Below are 13,587 nucleotides of genomic sequence, written 5' to 3'. Positions count from 1 at the left end.
ATTGTTTTGAAATACATCAATGCTGGCATTGGACGGCAGCGTAATGTAGAACCCTTCATTTATCTCCATGGCTGTAATGAAGAACTGAGCGTTGATTCTGTTTGCTTTTATACATCTTTTATCTCGCCTGCATCAACCCAGCTGTTGAATTTTTCGGGCCAATTATGCCAAGATACAAACATTTGTTTTTTCCCTCTCACCACACACCTTTCTAGAATTTTCTCAACTTGAAAAGCCTTGTCATTGGCTATCTTCACTTTTTGTAACTCTTTCTCATAAAAAGTCCCCTTGATCTCTTCTCCATCATAATCTTTGAGTTTGTAAACAGGTGGCTGCCGAGGTAAGCCTTCAGACACCGTAAATAGTTCGTCAGTATAACTCTGCTCATATTTTTTATCAAATACCCCTCTCAATTTGGATATCCTTACAAGTTCGCCCTCCTTAAAGCTCATTTTGGCAGCAGCTTTTTTACGCTGGCTAGAGGGGGTATACAGGTTCCGAAATACTTGAGCCGCATTTTCCTTTGTCACCTGCATTGGCGTCATTTTAATACTTCGGTGATAACTATTATTGTAACTTTCAATTAGTTCAGGTAAGACGTCTATATATCTATGAGTGTTTTTAGCTGTAAAATACCTCCACATTTTAGTTTTCAGCGTACGGTTAAATCTCTCTACCACACAGGCCTTCATGTCACTGGCTGTTGCATAGTGTGCAATACCTCTTTTCTTCAACAAGTTTTGAAAAACTTTATTAAAGAACTCTTTCCCCGCGTCTGTTTGTATCTTTTTAGGAATCTCGCTGTGTGTTAAAATTGTATCAAAAGCCTTGGTAACCTCAATTCCCGACTTCTTTTTTAATGCTTGAGCATAGGCTTTTTTCGAAAATACGTCAACGACTGTTAACAAATAATTAAAACCATCATTATATTCGGACAGCGACTGCATATTGCAGAGATCTGCTTGAAATTGTTGTAGCGGTCTGAGTACAAAAACTCTGTTTCTTACAAAATGCACTCGTGCCGGTTTATGCAAAGTATATGCATCCTGCTCCGATAAATATTCTCTGACTTTCTCTACATTTACTTGTTTACCCATTTCATTCTGTACAGCTCTATGGAGTTTATCCACACCTCCTAAACTCCCTGGATTAGATGGAGTGTAATACACCCTATGCATAACACGTTTCTCAGACATGTTTCCTGTTACAGCCCGATGAGGTAATGAGTACAACAGTTTTTCTTACAATGCATTTTATTGATATGTATATACAACATTTCTCCAAGCAGAGAATAATAGAAAGGAAGGACATACTATATCAAGTAAAATAAAAAATAAAACATACTTTAACGAAAAAGTATCAAAAAAAAAAAAAAAACTCTTCCTAATGCTGCCAGAAGGCCCAAGCTGCTCTTGTAATCTTCATTTGGGTCTCGTCGTTCTCTACAAGCTGTTCGTATAGCTTCTCGATTTTAGCCTCAAAGAGTCTGGTGTTTCTGAGGTTGTGCAGAATCGCCACGGTAGCTCCAAAGACTCTCCTCTCCGACACATGAAGGTGGTTCTGGTTCAGAGCGTCCCGAATGGCTGGAATGAAACGAACGGTCCACAGTCTCTTTACCACTTCATCATAGTTTCGATCCAGATAGTATTCACCGGTAGGGAATAAACACTCGTGCTGCATCTGACTGGGGTGATTGATTTGACATCCATTACATGTTTCCTTTCTGTAAAGGTATACGACTCTATCCAACAGATGAACTACAACTGCTTTTACCGTATTCAGGAATGCCGATGCCCTAACACGTTCTGTAGCATCACCCTCGGGAGCCCAAGGAAAGCATGGCGAATCAATGCCTACTTCTGTTGATTCCTCTGGAGAGTCGTGAGTAGATGGAGGTTGAGGCATATTCAACCATCCTGTAATATCAATACCAGCCATAGCGCTGTCCAGATCTGGTGTCCAAATTGTAGGTGAGGATGGAGGTCCTCCAGACGTTTGCTCCAGGCTGCAGATCGTGGGGAGAGACTTGGTTTTTCTCAGATCCATAGTTGCTGCTCTCTAAAATGTCCTTGAAGGGTTCTCGTTTTTAAATGATCTGATGAGGAAAGGTGGGGGTTGTTATGTTGAGGGGTAGGCGGATCCCCTTGGAGAAAAGTCAGAGTCTTTTGCAGTCAAACCGGGGGAGAAATCCTGCTCGTTCCTTCAACCTTCCTTACAGAGCCCCTCCTCCAACACACGTGACCAGAAAGAGGCTGTACTCTGAACCCACCCCCCCCCTACATCGCATTCGTTTCTTGACTGGCGCTTCAGACAGTTGACTTGGTAAGCTGAATTGTCTGTCTTTTTTTTTTATTTATTTTTGAGCATATCTCTATATGGTTGTAGCCTATTCATTTATACAGAGGCTTTCATCAGTGTGAAATTGCACATCAAAGGGGGAGGCATCAAAGGCTAATTAGATTAGACAACAAAGGGCTCTGAGGGGGAGGGGTCAAAGAGACTATCTTAATCAATACAACAAAATACCTCTACACAAAGGGGTGCCTGGGGTTAATCTAATTGCGGGGCAATTACTCCACTCTCGGGGTCAGGGGGTCAGATACCTTAACTATCTTAATTGATACAATAAAAGGCTATACACAAAGGGGTGCCTGGGGCTAATCTAATTGGGGGCAATTACTCCACTCTTGGGGTCAGGGGTCAAATACCTTAACTATCTTAATTGCTACAATAAAAGAATCACTCCGGGGGGTCTTTCACGCCAATCTGACATCAAAGGACTTAGCTCATTTGCATAAGTAGGGAGAGGTATGACCTGTCACACCACCTGTCACTTTTTTGACGAGAGGAACATGTGTACTACTACTTATCTGGATTAGGAGGTTGCTTTTTCTTTGCACAGCATGAAATAAAGGCTAATGGGCTGTGATTTTAGTATTTTTAAGCAGAGGTCAATAATTTGTACCGCCCTCGGAGGATGTTGAAAAAATTGAAATGGCCCTTGAGAGGAAAAAGGTTCCCCACCCCTGGTCTATGGCTATGACACCCATAATGCTAAACGGGAGCAAATGTTAAAAGGGGACCCAATTATCCCAGTGGTGGCAGCCGGAGCTAACGGAGCCGCAGGGGGCTAGCTCCAGCCCGCGTCCCGGAGCTAGCCTCCTGTGGCTCCGTTAGCTCCGGGCGGCGGAGTCCGGCATTATAACTGGAGATCAAGGAAATGTAGCGAAATGTGGACTTGGATCGCCTGCAGCCCACTGTAGTATTAGCTAAATGAATGATGTTGAACAAGGCTTATTAAAGAGCAACTTGCAGTTTTTTTTTTTACTAGATTTATGCTTAACCTTGCCTGAAAATTACAATTAAAAAAGTTAATGCAGGATTTGTTATTTTTTACAAGACATAAGGGCAGGAATTCAGAGGGAAAGGAGCCGTTTTGAGCTCTGCTACTAAAAACTGCTTTTTTTAACGTCATATTACATCACATGGGGGAGCAACTTTCTCAGACTCGTTCTCTGCCCAATCTGCGGTAGCAGTTTGTAGTTGGTTAGAGCGGTTGTGATTTAGTGAGCTGGGATTTTTTCGGTAATTTTACATTGCATTTCACCATCTGTAACCATGGTGAGCTGGAGTTTGTGCAGGTTGTCAGGACATCGAGTCCACAGTTTCAGGAAAAGGACCGGAGCTAGCTTTCGTTCCTGGGTGCATCCAGCCGATCAAACAAAACGTTTATCAGGAAACCATATTATATCTCTCTCCCCCCTTCGCTCCTCTCTCTCTCCCCTCCGGTACACAGCAAGACGTAGTGTGGAGTTGCATTAGCCTAGGTAACGCGAGATACGGCTGATACTTGCGCATTCGTTTCTGCTATGGATCAGTATCAACAGTCCTGCCAGTAACGTTACTATATTATCAATACTACTTTAGTTATAGCCTGATATATGATAGCTAACTTTACAATGTTGTGATGTGACGTTAGCTAACATTAACTGTAGCTAACGCTAAACGCCGGTGTTCCGGATCAACTGGTTTACAGAGGTGGGGGGCGTGGCCTTCGACTGAAATACACATTTCGATCGCCTCTTCTGTCGTTTACATAAATCTTTTGGTATATTTGGCTCGGTAGGAACACTTTGATGCACATTCAGTACCAGTGTGTGAGGTTGTGGTTACGATGGCGATATCCGGACGCGAACAGCGGGGACTACAAAAAGAAAAACGAGTTGACTGGGGATGTCTGTTCAAAACATTGCGAACTCCAATAAATCATTTAAACCAGCTATTGTTGCCAGACTAATGACTGAATATCGTTCTTAATGTGATGCCAAGTCCATCTGAGACCTGTGTACACCTTCAGACAGCCTCCAAGTGAAGGGTACGTACTTTGTTTACTCACAGTTTGAAAGCAGCGTGGAGAAGTCTTCAGCTGTGGTAAACTGTGATCCTCTCAGGTAAACTGCGATCCGCCAAGGGAAAAATGGGTTCCGCCAAGGTTAAACCCTTAGAGATTTTCTCTCATAAATGTCCGATGAGCCACAACTTTTCTTTCAGAACAACGATGCCAACTGGGGTGGCAGCTGGGGTGGCAGCTGGGGTGGCAGCTGGGGTGGCAAGGCTATTTTTTAGGGTGGCAGTTGCCCGCCCGGTAGATCCACCCCTGATTTGTTGACCAATAAACCAAGAAAAGACCAAGACCAAGAATATCCGTCTCCTTTAAGCTCATGAAGCCCTTCTTCTTTCCTACAGCTGAGGGAGCTGGTCAGCACGTGCATCAACCCGGAGCCAGACCAGCGGCCGGACATCGTCTTCGTGCTGCAGATCGCCAAACAGATGCACGTTTGGACTTCCAGCAACTGAGCCCCCCCCCTCCTTCTTCTTAATCTGAGGACTGTCTCATGTGCACAGGAGCACCATGGCAGCGTCACCCCCTCTCCTCTCCTGTCATGGAGGATGTGAAGAGCCCAGTTCAAAGTGGACTTTCTGAAAGCAAAGGAGACTTTTCTGCAGCTCAGGATGAAGAGCTGTCTCAGTCTGATCAGATTTCTTCGAGGGTGCATTCCATACAGACGGGGACTTTGAGTATTGATCATCTGTCGTTGTAATCTATTTTATATTGTCAATTTAAGTACATTCTGTAGGGGTCAAATGAGCCATCTGTGTATTAGCAATTACTGAGTCAAATTTGTCGTTTACATGCAGTGTGTATTCATTGTATTTCCTGTTTAGAGCCCATTGTGACTGCTTCCTTATCATATAACTTCTCTGGGCCTGGTGTTGTTATTTAGTTGCTGGCACCTCTCTCTCTCTCTCTCTCTCTCTCTTCTCTCTCTCTCTCCTCTCTCCTATTCTCTCTCTCTCTCTCTCTCTATCTCTCTCTCCTTCTCTCTCTCTTCTCTCTCTCTCTCTTCTCTCTTCTCTCTTCTCTCTTCTCTCTCTCTCTATTCTCTCTCTCTCTCTCTCTCTCTCTGGTGTGCCGTGAGGCAAGTCCGGGTGTGCCGTGGGATTTTGTGACAACCATACATTATTATTGCAATATACAACTACACAAAAATAATTATTTTTTAATTTACTATATCAGTACTTTGTAGGTTTATATGTACGTAATCTGCACGACTTGCGCGTCCACATCTCCACGTGCAGTGCTGCATAAACATGGCTGAGTCAGCGATAACTCTCGGGTGGAGGTGTGCCCATTATTTTGAGTTCATCCGAAGAATAGACAGGAATGTGACGGTGAGGTGCAAACTGTGTCCAGGCCAGAAGCTGTTATCCACTGCTGTAAACACCACGTCAAACCTCAACAAGCACCTGCAAAGAACACTTGCTAAGGTGGAGCTACCGCACACGCCATTTGTTGTTTATATCACAGTCTGTTCTTCTTCTCTGTCTTCCGGTTGTTGCCTGTTTTGAATGACGAATACACACTCCCGCCACCTGCTGGTAAGGAGAGTTATTGTACGTGCTCGGCTGAAGTCTTTGCGGTGTCTGGTTCCAGTGCAACACATGGCCAACACGCAGGAGAACACGCCGACGCAATAGCGTGAGCAGAGATAGATAGACTGCGCAAAATATACAGATAGCAGGAGACAGAGAACAGCCATGGTCAGATAGGAAAACATTCAGGATCTGGATCAGTCTTATGCGACAATGGAAACTGAACTAAAGAGAACATTTGAAACTTTAGCAGTCTGCGTGATCTGCCTGCAGGGAGCGGCGGGCCGGCCCTGCGAGTAAAGTAACGAGTAAAGTAACGAGTTACTTTATGTAGAGAGTAACGAAGTAGTGTAATATATTACTTTTTTTTAAAGTAATATGTAATATATTACTTTTTTTTTAGTAACGACCCCATCTCTGCTGAAATGTTACATTTATAATTTGTAGTTCAGGACCATGGACAATGCAGCTTCCTTGCATTGACAGTTCTCTGTGCTGAATGTCCTTTGTCTCATGTTTAATGTTGTGACCTGTCTGGTTTAAATGAGTGTGTTGCTGCTTTGATGAAGCCTAATTTGATAACGTTTCAAATTAATTTCTGAAATATTTCGTTAATAAATATTTCATGAGTAATATAGTTGTCTTTGTCACATTTTATTTGGCATTAGTAAATAATTATGCACATAATACAGATATTTTACATGATATGAGTGATAACACGTGTTATAAGGGCTATTTTGCACAATAGGTGTGCCTTGAGATTTTTACTTGTCCTTTGGTGTGCCTTGGGCACAAAAAGTTTGGGAACCACTGCTCTAGTGTCATGATGAGGTTCAGGTAAAGCACGGTTAATGTATTATATTATTGAGGGAGAATTGTCCGGGGCTAAAGAAAAAACATTCGGGGCTAACTGCTGTAGCATATTATTTTCTAATCAATCATTTTTCAAATTATGGATTTCACACATAAAATAAAAGACACATACTGTACATTTATTGGGGTGCTTAGGGGGTGCTATGACTATCCTGGGGGAGCTGCAGCACCCCCTAGCGCCCCGAAAAGTACTTTAGCTAAGTTTACCTGTCTTTCTAGGACTTTTTTGGTATCCTTCCGCGAACCAGGGGGTTGAAACCAAAACGATTCCTGTATTGACGTTCTCTCCTCTCCTCTCCAGCGAAACCTGGCCCCCCTATTTACCAAGTTGTTTCTTTGTAAATTAAACAAGGCAGGGGTCTTTTTCTAAGAGTCCTCGACTCCTTGTGCACAGTGTCAGGCTCGTTTGTCTGGAGAAAAAAGGAGGTCCTGGATCCGGCTCGAAGGACCAATTATGTTAGGAAAATATCACTCGACACCAGGTTGAGAATCAATAATCGGGTCCTAATTTATTCTTGCAAGAAGGAGCAGAGTTAAATCACATACAAAGGATATGGGTTAACTCACACACATGGGGTATGTTGCTCAACGGAGCAGGAAAAAACATCAGGCTTATATATTAGAAATACGGAGATAACAACAAAGTCGTAAAATTGAGGTGGCGCTAATATCATCAGCAGGTGTCGGAAAGGTGACAGGGACATCTGCGACGTCTTCTTGAAAGAGTCACGTACTTCTTTCACGCCTCATAGAAGTGGGATATTTAGGAGACAACAAGTATGTGTCTTATAAATATCACCAACCTGAAATGCCCTGCCTCCTCCTATCATTAGAAGAGACAAGGTCATACACAGTGCAGAGTCACACATAGTATCAATGCATTAAAACAACCCAAAGAGGAGACAACTTGTGTTTTCTCCAACAGTGTGTGTGTGTGTGTGTGTGTGTGTGTGTGTGTGTGTGTGTGTGTGTGTGTGTGTGTGTGTGTGTGTGTGTGTGTGTGTGTGTGTGTGTGTGTGTGGTGTGTGTGTGTGTGTGTGTGTGTGGTGTGTGTGTGTGTGTGTGTGTGTGTGTGTGTGTGTGTGTGTGTGTGTGTGTGTGTGTGTGTGTGTGTGTGTGTGTGTGTGTGTGTGTGTGTGTGTGTGTGTGTATTTGAGAGTTTTAAAGACCCCCATATGTCAGATTTGGGGAAAATAGGACCCAGGTGCAGTTCAAAATATAAAAAGGTTTGGTAACAAAAAGCGAGCAACAGTGCACTTTCACCCTGACTGTTATTGGTTGTTGTTTGTTACTGTCTCCATTTCCCCTACACTTTATTAGGGATGTAACAAACACATGAATATATCGAAAATGAAATAATCCTAAAATGGGACAATACGCACAATAAGTAGTGAGTAGTGGTTGATGCCAGATCTGGAGGGGCGCTGTGCTGAGAGAAAAAAATAATAATAAAAAAAATATATATTAAAATTAATTTGTTTTTAATTAATGTTCTGCCCTTGATGTAATACATTTACATTAATAATTGAATAAAGTAAACACCCTTTGCACCCCGGGCCGGCAATATTTGCCCTGTAAGATGGGCGCTCTAAGTGATGAAAGTGGGGATGTTGACTTATCAGGCGCCCATAGCTCACAGCCAAAGTGCGAGCAAGAGAGAGAGAGAGAGAGAGAGGGCGCGCAACGGTACCACGGATTGTTGTTGGATTGAGGCTGACAACTACAGCTCAGTGAGGTAAAGGACTCTGAGTGTTTAGATAGTTCACTTTAGTCTAGTTATCTCAGTGGGTCTCAAACGGTTTGGTCACAATTTATGTAAACAAATATTTCTAAGGCACTCCTTTATAATTATTAGGATAAATAAAAACAGGTTTGAAATCATTCCAATGTAAACTATAGGACAGTAACCAAAAATATCGTTTAACACTGGAGATATTAAAAAATATGCATAGATAAATAAATGTTAACTGGTCAAATAAGATATGAATGAACAAAAATAAAATACGTTAAATATTTGTTATTGGCTATGGTAGGTTATTGGTTATCTTCACATACTTATTTGATTATTAAAATGTAAACCGATCTTTTTCATATGGCTGCTTTAGAGTTGTACCCCCTAGATTTAGTCTCTAATAATTCTGCTCAAAGTGCACCAGATTGAAGCATTTTACTTTAAAATGTTAAAACAAATCTTTCCAGGGGGGCATACCCCCGGACCCCCCTGGAGGATGTGACGTCCACCCCCCAATTAAAACATGTTCATACAATAATGAATACATTTGAAACCTTCTTTATGTATATAACCAACATGTCAACACGTTTCAGTTGTTGTAGTGTATTTGTCTTTTGTAGAGATTTTTCATTTATTCTTTATATATTCTATTGTGTATATTGTGTATTGCTTGGAGGGGGGGGGGGGGTTATTCCAATCAGCTCTTCATATACTAACTGTGATAACACACATCAATAATCATTATAGTAACCCAGTAACTCAATATATATAGGATTCTGAAAAGGGCCTTTATGCATAAGGAGTACTTTTGGTATTTTAAGTATATTTAAGTAAGTATATTTTGATACCAATGTTTTTGTACTTTTACTTTTAGTGTAGAGTTGTGTGCTACAAAAGCCTGCATTTCAAAAAAATATTTTACAGCTGAAGACTGTTTTCAAATGTAGAGCAGGTTGTCAGTGAGGCTCCGTTTGTAAATGAGGAAACAGTTCAGAGCGTCTGCTCCTCCTCCTGGAATGAATCAGCGTTTTATGAGCCCTCCCTCTTCTTCCTGCTCTCAGACACAGCCAGCTCCACTCTGTATTTCCTCCTTCCTCCCCTCCCGTGAAATGGCGCAGAAAGGAATTCAGCTGGACCGGGAGACCTTCTCTTGTCCCATCTGTCTGGATCTACTGAAGGATCCGGTCACTATTCCCTGTGGACACAGCTACTGCATGGACTGTATCAAACACCACTGGGATGGAGAGCTAATCCACAGCTGCCCTCAGTGCAGGCAGAGCTTCACACCGAGGCCTGTCCTGCTGAAAAGCACCATGTTAGCAGCTTTAGTGGAGGAGCTGAAGAAGACTGGACTCCAAGCTGCTCCTGCTGATCTCTGCTATGCTGGAGCTGGAGACGTGGCCTGTGATGTCTGCACTGGGAGGAAGCTGAGAGCCTGTAAGTCCTGCCTCGTGTGTCTCGTATCTTACTGTGACCAACACCTCCAGCTTCATTATGACGTAGCTCCATTAAAGAAACACAAGCTGGTGGAGCCCTCCAAGAAGCTCCAGGAGAACATCTGCTCTCATCACGACACGGTGTCAGCTGCAGCAGAGAGGACTGAGAGGCAGAGAGAGCTGGAAGGGAGTCGACTCAACATTCAGCAGAGGATCCAGGACGGAGAGAAGGAGGTGAAGCTGCTTCAGCAGGAGGTGGAGGCCATCAACGGCTCTGCTGATAAAGCAATGGAGGACAGTGAGAAGACGTTCACTGAGCTGATCCGTCTCGTGGAGAAGAGAAGCTCTGATGTGAAGCAGCAGCTCAGATCCCAGCAGGAGAGAGAAGTGTGTCGAGTCAGAGAGCTCCAGGAGAAGCTGGAGCAGGAGATCTCTGAGCTGAAGAGGAGAGACGCTGAGCTGAAGCTGCTGTCTCACACAGAGGACCACAACCAGTTTCTGCTCAGCTACCCCTCCTCACTGCCAGCCCCCCTCAGTGAAGCTACACACTCCTCCAGCACCAACATCCGTCCTCTGAGCTACTTTGAGGACGTGACGGCGGCCCTGTCAGCAGTCAGAGACAAACTACAGGACGTCCTGAGAGAGGAATGGACACACGTCTCATCGACTGAAGTGGATGTTTTACTGCCAGCAGCAGAGCCCGCCACCAGAGCTGGGTTCTTAAAATATTCACAGGAAGTCACTCTGGATCCAAATACAGCAGGCACACATCTGGTATTATCTGAGGGGAGCAGAAAAGCAACATACATGGGACAAGAACAGTCTTATTCCAGTCACCCAGACAGATTCACTGGTTATTATCCTCAGGTCCTGAGCAGAGAGAGTCTGACTGGACGGTGTTACTGGGAGATGGAGCGGAGAGGGGGAAGAGTTTTTGTAGCAGTCGCATACAAGAATATCAGCAGAGCAGAGGGTGAAACTCGATTTGGATTCAATGACAAATCTTGGTCCTTAGATTGTAACCAAAACTGTTATATATTTCATTACAACAGTATCCTCACTCCCGTCTCAGGTCCTCCGTCCTCCAGAGTAGGAGTGTACCTGGATCACAGAGCAGGTGTTCTGTCCTTCTACAGCATCGTTTCTGAAACCATGACTCTCCTCCACAGAGTGCAGACCACATTCACTCAGCCGCTACATGCTGGAGTTCGGTTTTATGGACTTTTTCATCGTGGAGCCACAGCTGAGTTTTGTAAACTGAAATAGCCTGAAGTCACTTGAGGACCTCTTGTACTTCTTAAACTCACCGTGTGTCCTTCAGAGCTGATGGCTCATGTCTTCACTGCACAGAGATCAGCTGTCAATCAAACATGATGGGATGCGCTTTAACATATTTTCACGAGTTGTTCTGTGTCGTGTGAAATTATCATATAATCATTTAAAACATATATTCTTATCCTCTGATTGCCTTTTACTCTGCTCAATTGTATTTGTAGTCTTGTATGTGTTTAACAGAGACGTGTGTTAATGATTTACATTTCAGGAGGGCAAAGGAAGTCAAAGGTGGATTTGCAAACGGTTAATGACGAGGGGGTTTGATGGTTTAATGGTGGGGGGTAGGACCAGTTTCTCTTCATGAATATATATTAGAAAAGCTAACGGGTCGAGTGCCACATGTCTGTATATTTTTTACTGTTTGGGTTTTTCTTGTTAATAAAATAACTAAGACGACAAAAGTGAAAATCTCTGTCTTTTGCTTTTTTTTTCATTATAAATATATATTTAAATTATTTTTCTGAAACAAGTTATTTACCAGAAGCATCAAAGGTGCATTGTTACATGAATAAAGACTTGTTAATAAATTATTTATCAGTTTCTCTTAAAGGAAAATCACACAGACGTCAGCAATCCTTCTGAAATGTCACATGCATGCACTTCTCATGATCGATAGCACACTGAATATGTCAGATCAGTAACACCGAAGAAACTGTCTCTCAAAACATGTATCTGTAAAACATTTTAATGACCGAACTCGCAGGATTCCTGTAAATGGCGGTGTTTCTATTTAGCTAACACCCTTCATGTGGACCTTATGCTTGATGCTTATTATTTGATTTAGGGGACGAGGCTCAATCAAGATCAGAAGTTAATTATTACTTTTGAATGATTAGTTACAGGCAGTGGCGTGCACAGACAAAAAAAGGGCACCTTCTGAGTCGTCGTGGCGGTCGCGCCGAAATTGTGCGCTCCGAAATTGTGCGCAAATATTTGCCGGATAATGGCGGATTTTGTTAGTTTATTTTCGGTTTTTGGTTACTTTATTTCGGTTTTAGGGTTATGGTACGTTCACACAGCAGCTTCAGAAGAATCTTCCACCGCTTCCAACGCTTCTCTGCCCATTGACTTTGAATGGGGATGACGTCACTTTGCCTCGCTTTTCGCCGAACTGCATTGTGGGGGAGCGAAGCGAAGATGTCCAGGATGTCCAGGATTTCCAGGATTCCAAAGTTGAGCAATGTTCAACTTTTGAAGCTGAGCAGGAAGCGCCAGCCAATCAAACACGTGTATGCAAATCTGACAGTAGAAGCGCTAGCCAATCAAACCGCGTGTAAACAGGAAGAACCAGACCGCAGTTCATTTCCTCATATTCCAAACGAGAAATTACGGTAGCAAATCACCCGGTTCTTTACGACCAGAACTATTAACGGGATACAAACCGGAGGAACCAGGCATGGAGGGAGATGGCAGAGACAGTGTAGGAAACTGGTAGGTTTTCGCCTGTTTGGGGAGTTTATATATATATATATTGCTCGCATAAAATCCCCGGGGTTTTTTGCTTTGTATATCGGGGGTGGGAGATTCATGTGATTGGTTGTTGGTCGCATTCCTCGCAAAAAATCCCCAAGCTGACAGACACGCCCAGCTCCAAGATTTTCAAGATTTTAGGTTAGGTTAGTGTTATGTTATTTAATTCTTATTTTTGCCTGATTTTACTGATTTATTATCAAAAAATTAATTATTTTAACATTTATTTTTATTATTCTAAATGACTTAGGGGAGTCCAATCTGAAGCTAGGGGGGGACGAACCCCCCCCCCCGGTTATTGACGCCCCTGGTGGAACCGCCGGCTGCCTTGTGAGATTTATTAAAGGCACATCTTGTATGTCGTAATTGCATATATATTTATTTCAATAACCATATGCTGTCTGATGCCTATCTAAAACAAATCAAATAGTAGGCTTACTAGCTTCTACACGCTCAAGCAACTGTAGTCAGGGATGCAAACTCATCAGGTATGAAAAAGGTGACAAGGATCCGAGCCCCACGGAATACTAAAGCAGCAGGTAATAATAACAGAAACGCCAAAGAGTCACATCTAATATAAATATATAAAAGCATTTATTTTAATTGTGTAGCAGTCAATTTTGGCAGCACTGTTGAGCATTTTGAAAATGTATTTTCATGCCTCTTAGTATTTGTATAATACTTTTCTACTTTCACTTGAGGAATATTTTGAATGCAGGACTTTTACTGTAACACAGTATTCCTACACTCTGGTACTTCTACTTTTACTCAAGTACGAGTACTTCTACTTTTATTAAGTACAAGATC

At 42.7% G+C, this 13,587-nt stretch overlaps 1 protein-coding gene across 1 annotated transcript; it reads left to right on the top strand.

The window, feature by feature from the left end:
• The first annotated feature begins 9,628 nt into the window (after positions 1-9,628).
• LOC117466823 (tripartite motif-containing protein 16-like) lies at positions 9,629-11,670 on the top strand. Its single transcript, XM_034110297.2, has one exon. It carries the CDS (start codon positions 9,649-9,651, stop codon positions 11,239-11,241), a length of 1,593 nt encoding a protein of 530 aa, XP_033966188.1. The 5' UTR covers positions 9,629-9,648; the 3' UTR covers positions 11,242-11,670.
• Positions 11,671-13,587: the final 1,917 nt, after the last annotated feature.

This window comes from Pseudochaenichthys georgianus, chromosome 21, assembly GCF_902827115.2.
Source record: "Pseudochaenichthys georgianus chromosome 21, fPseGeo1.2, whole genome shotgun sequence".
Classification (NCBI taxonomy): Eukaryota; Metazoa; Chordata; class Actinopteri; order Perciformes; family Channichthyidae; genus Pseudochaenichthys; species Pseudochaenichthys georgianus.
The sequence above is the reverse complement of the archived record's forward strand: the minus strand, read 5'-3'. Positions and strand labels throughout refer to the sequence as shown.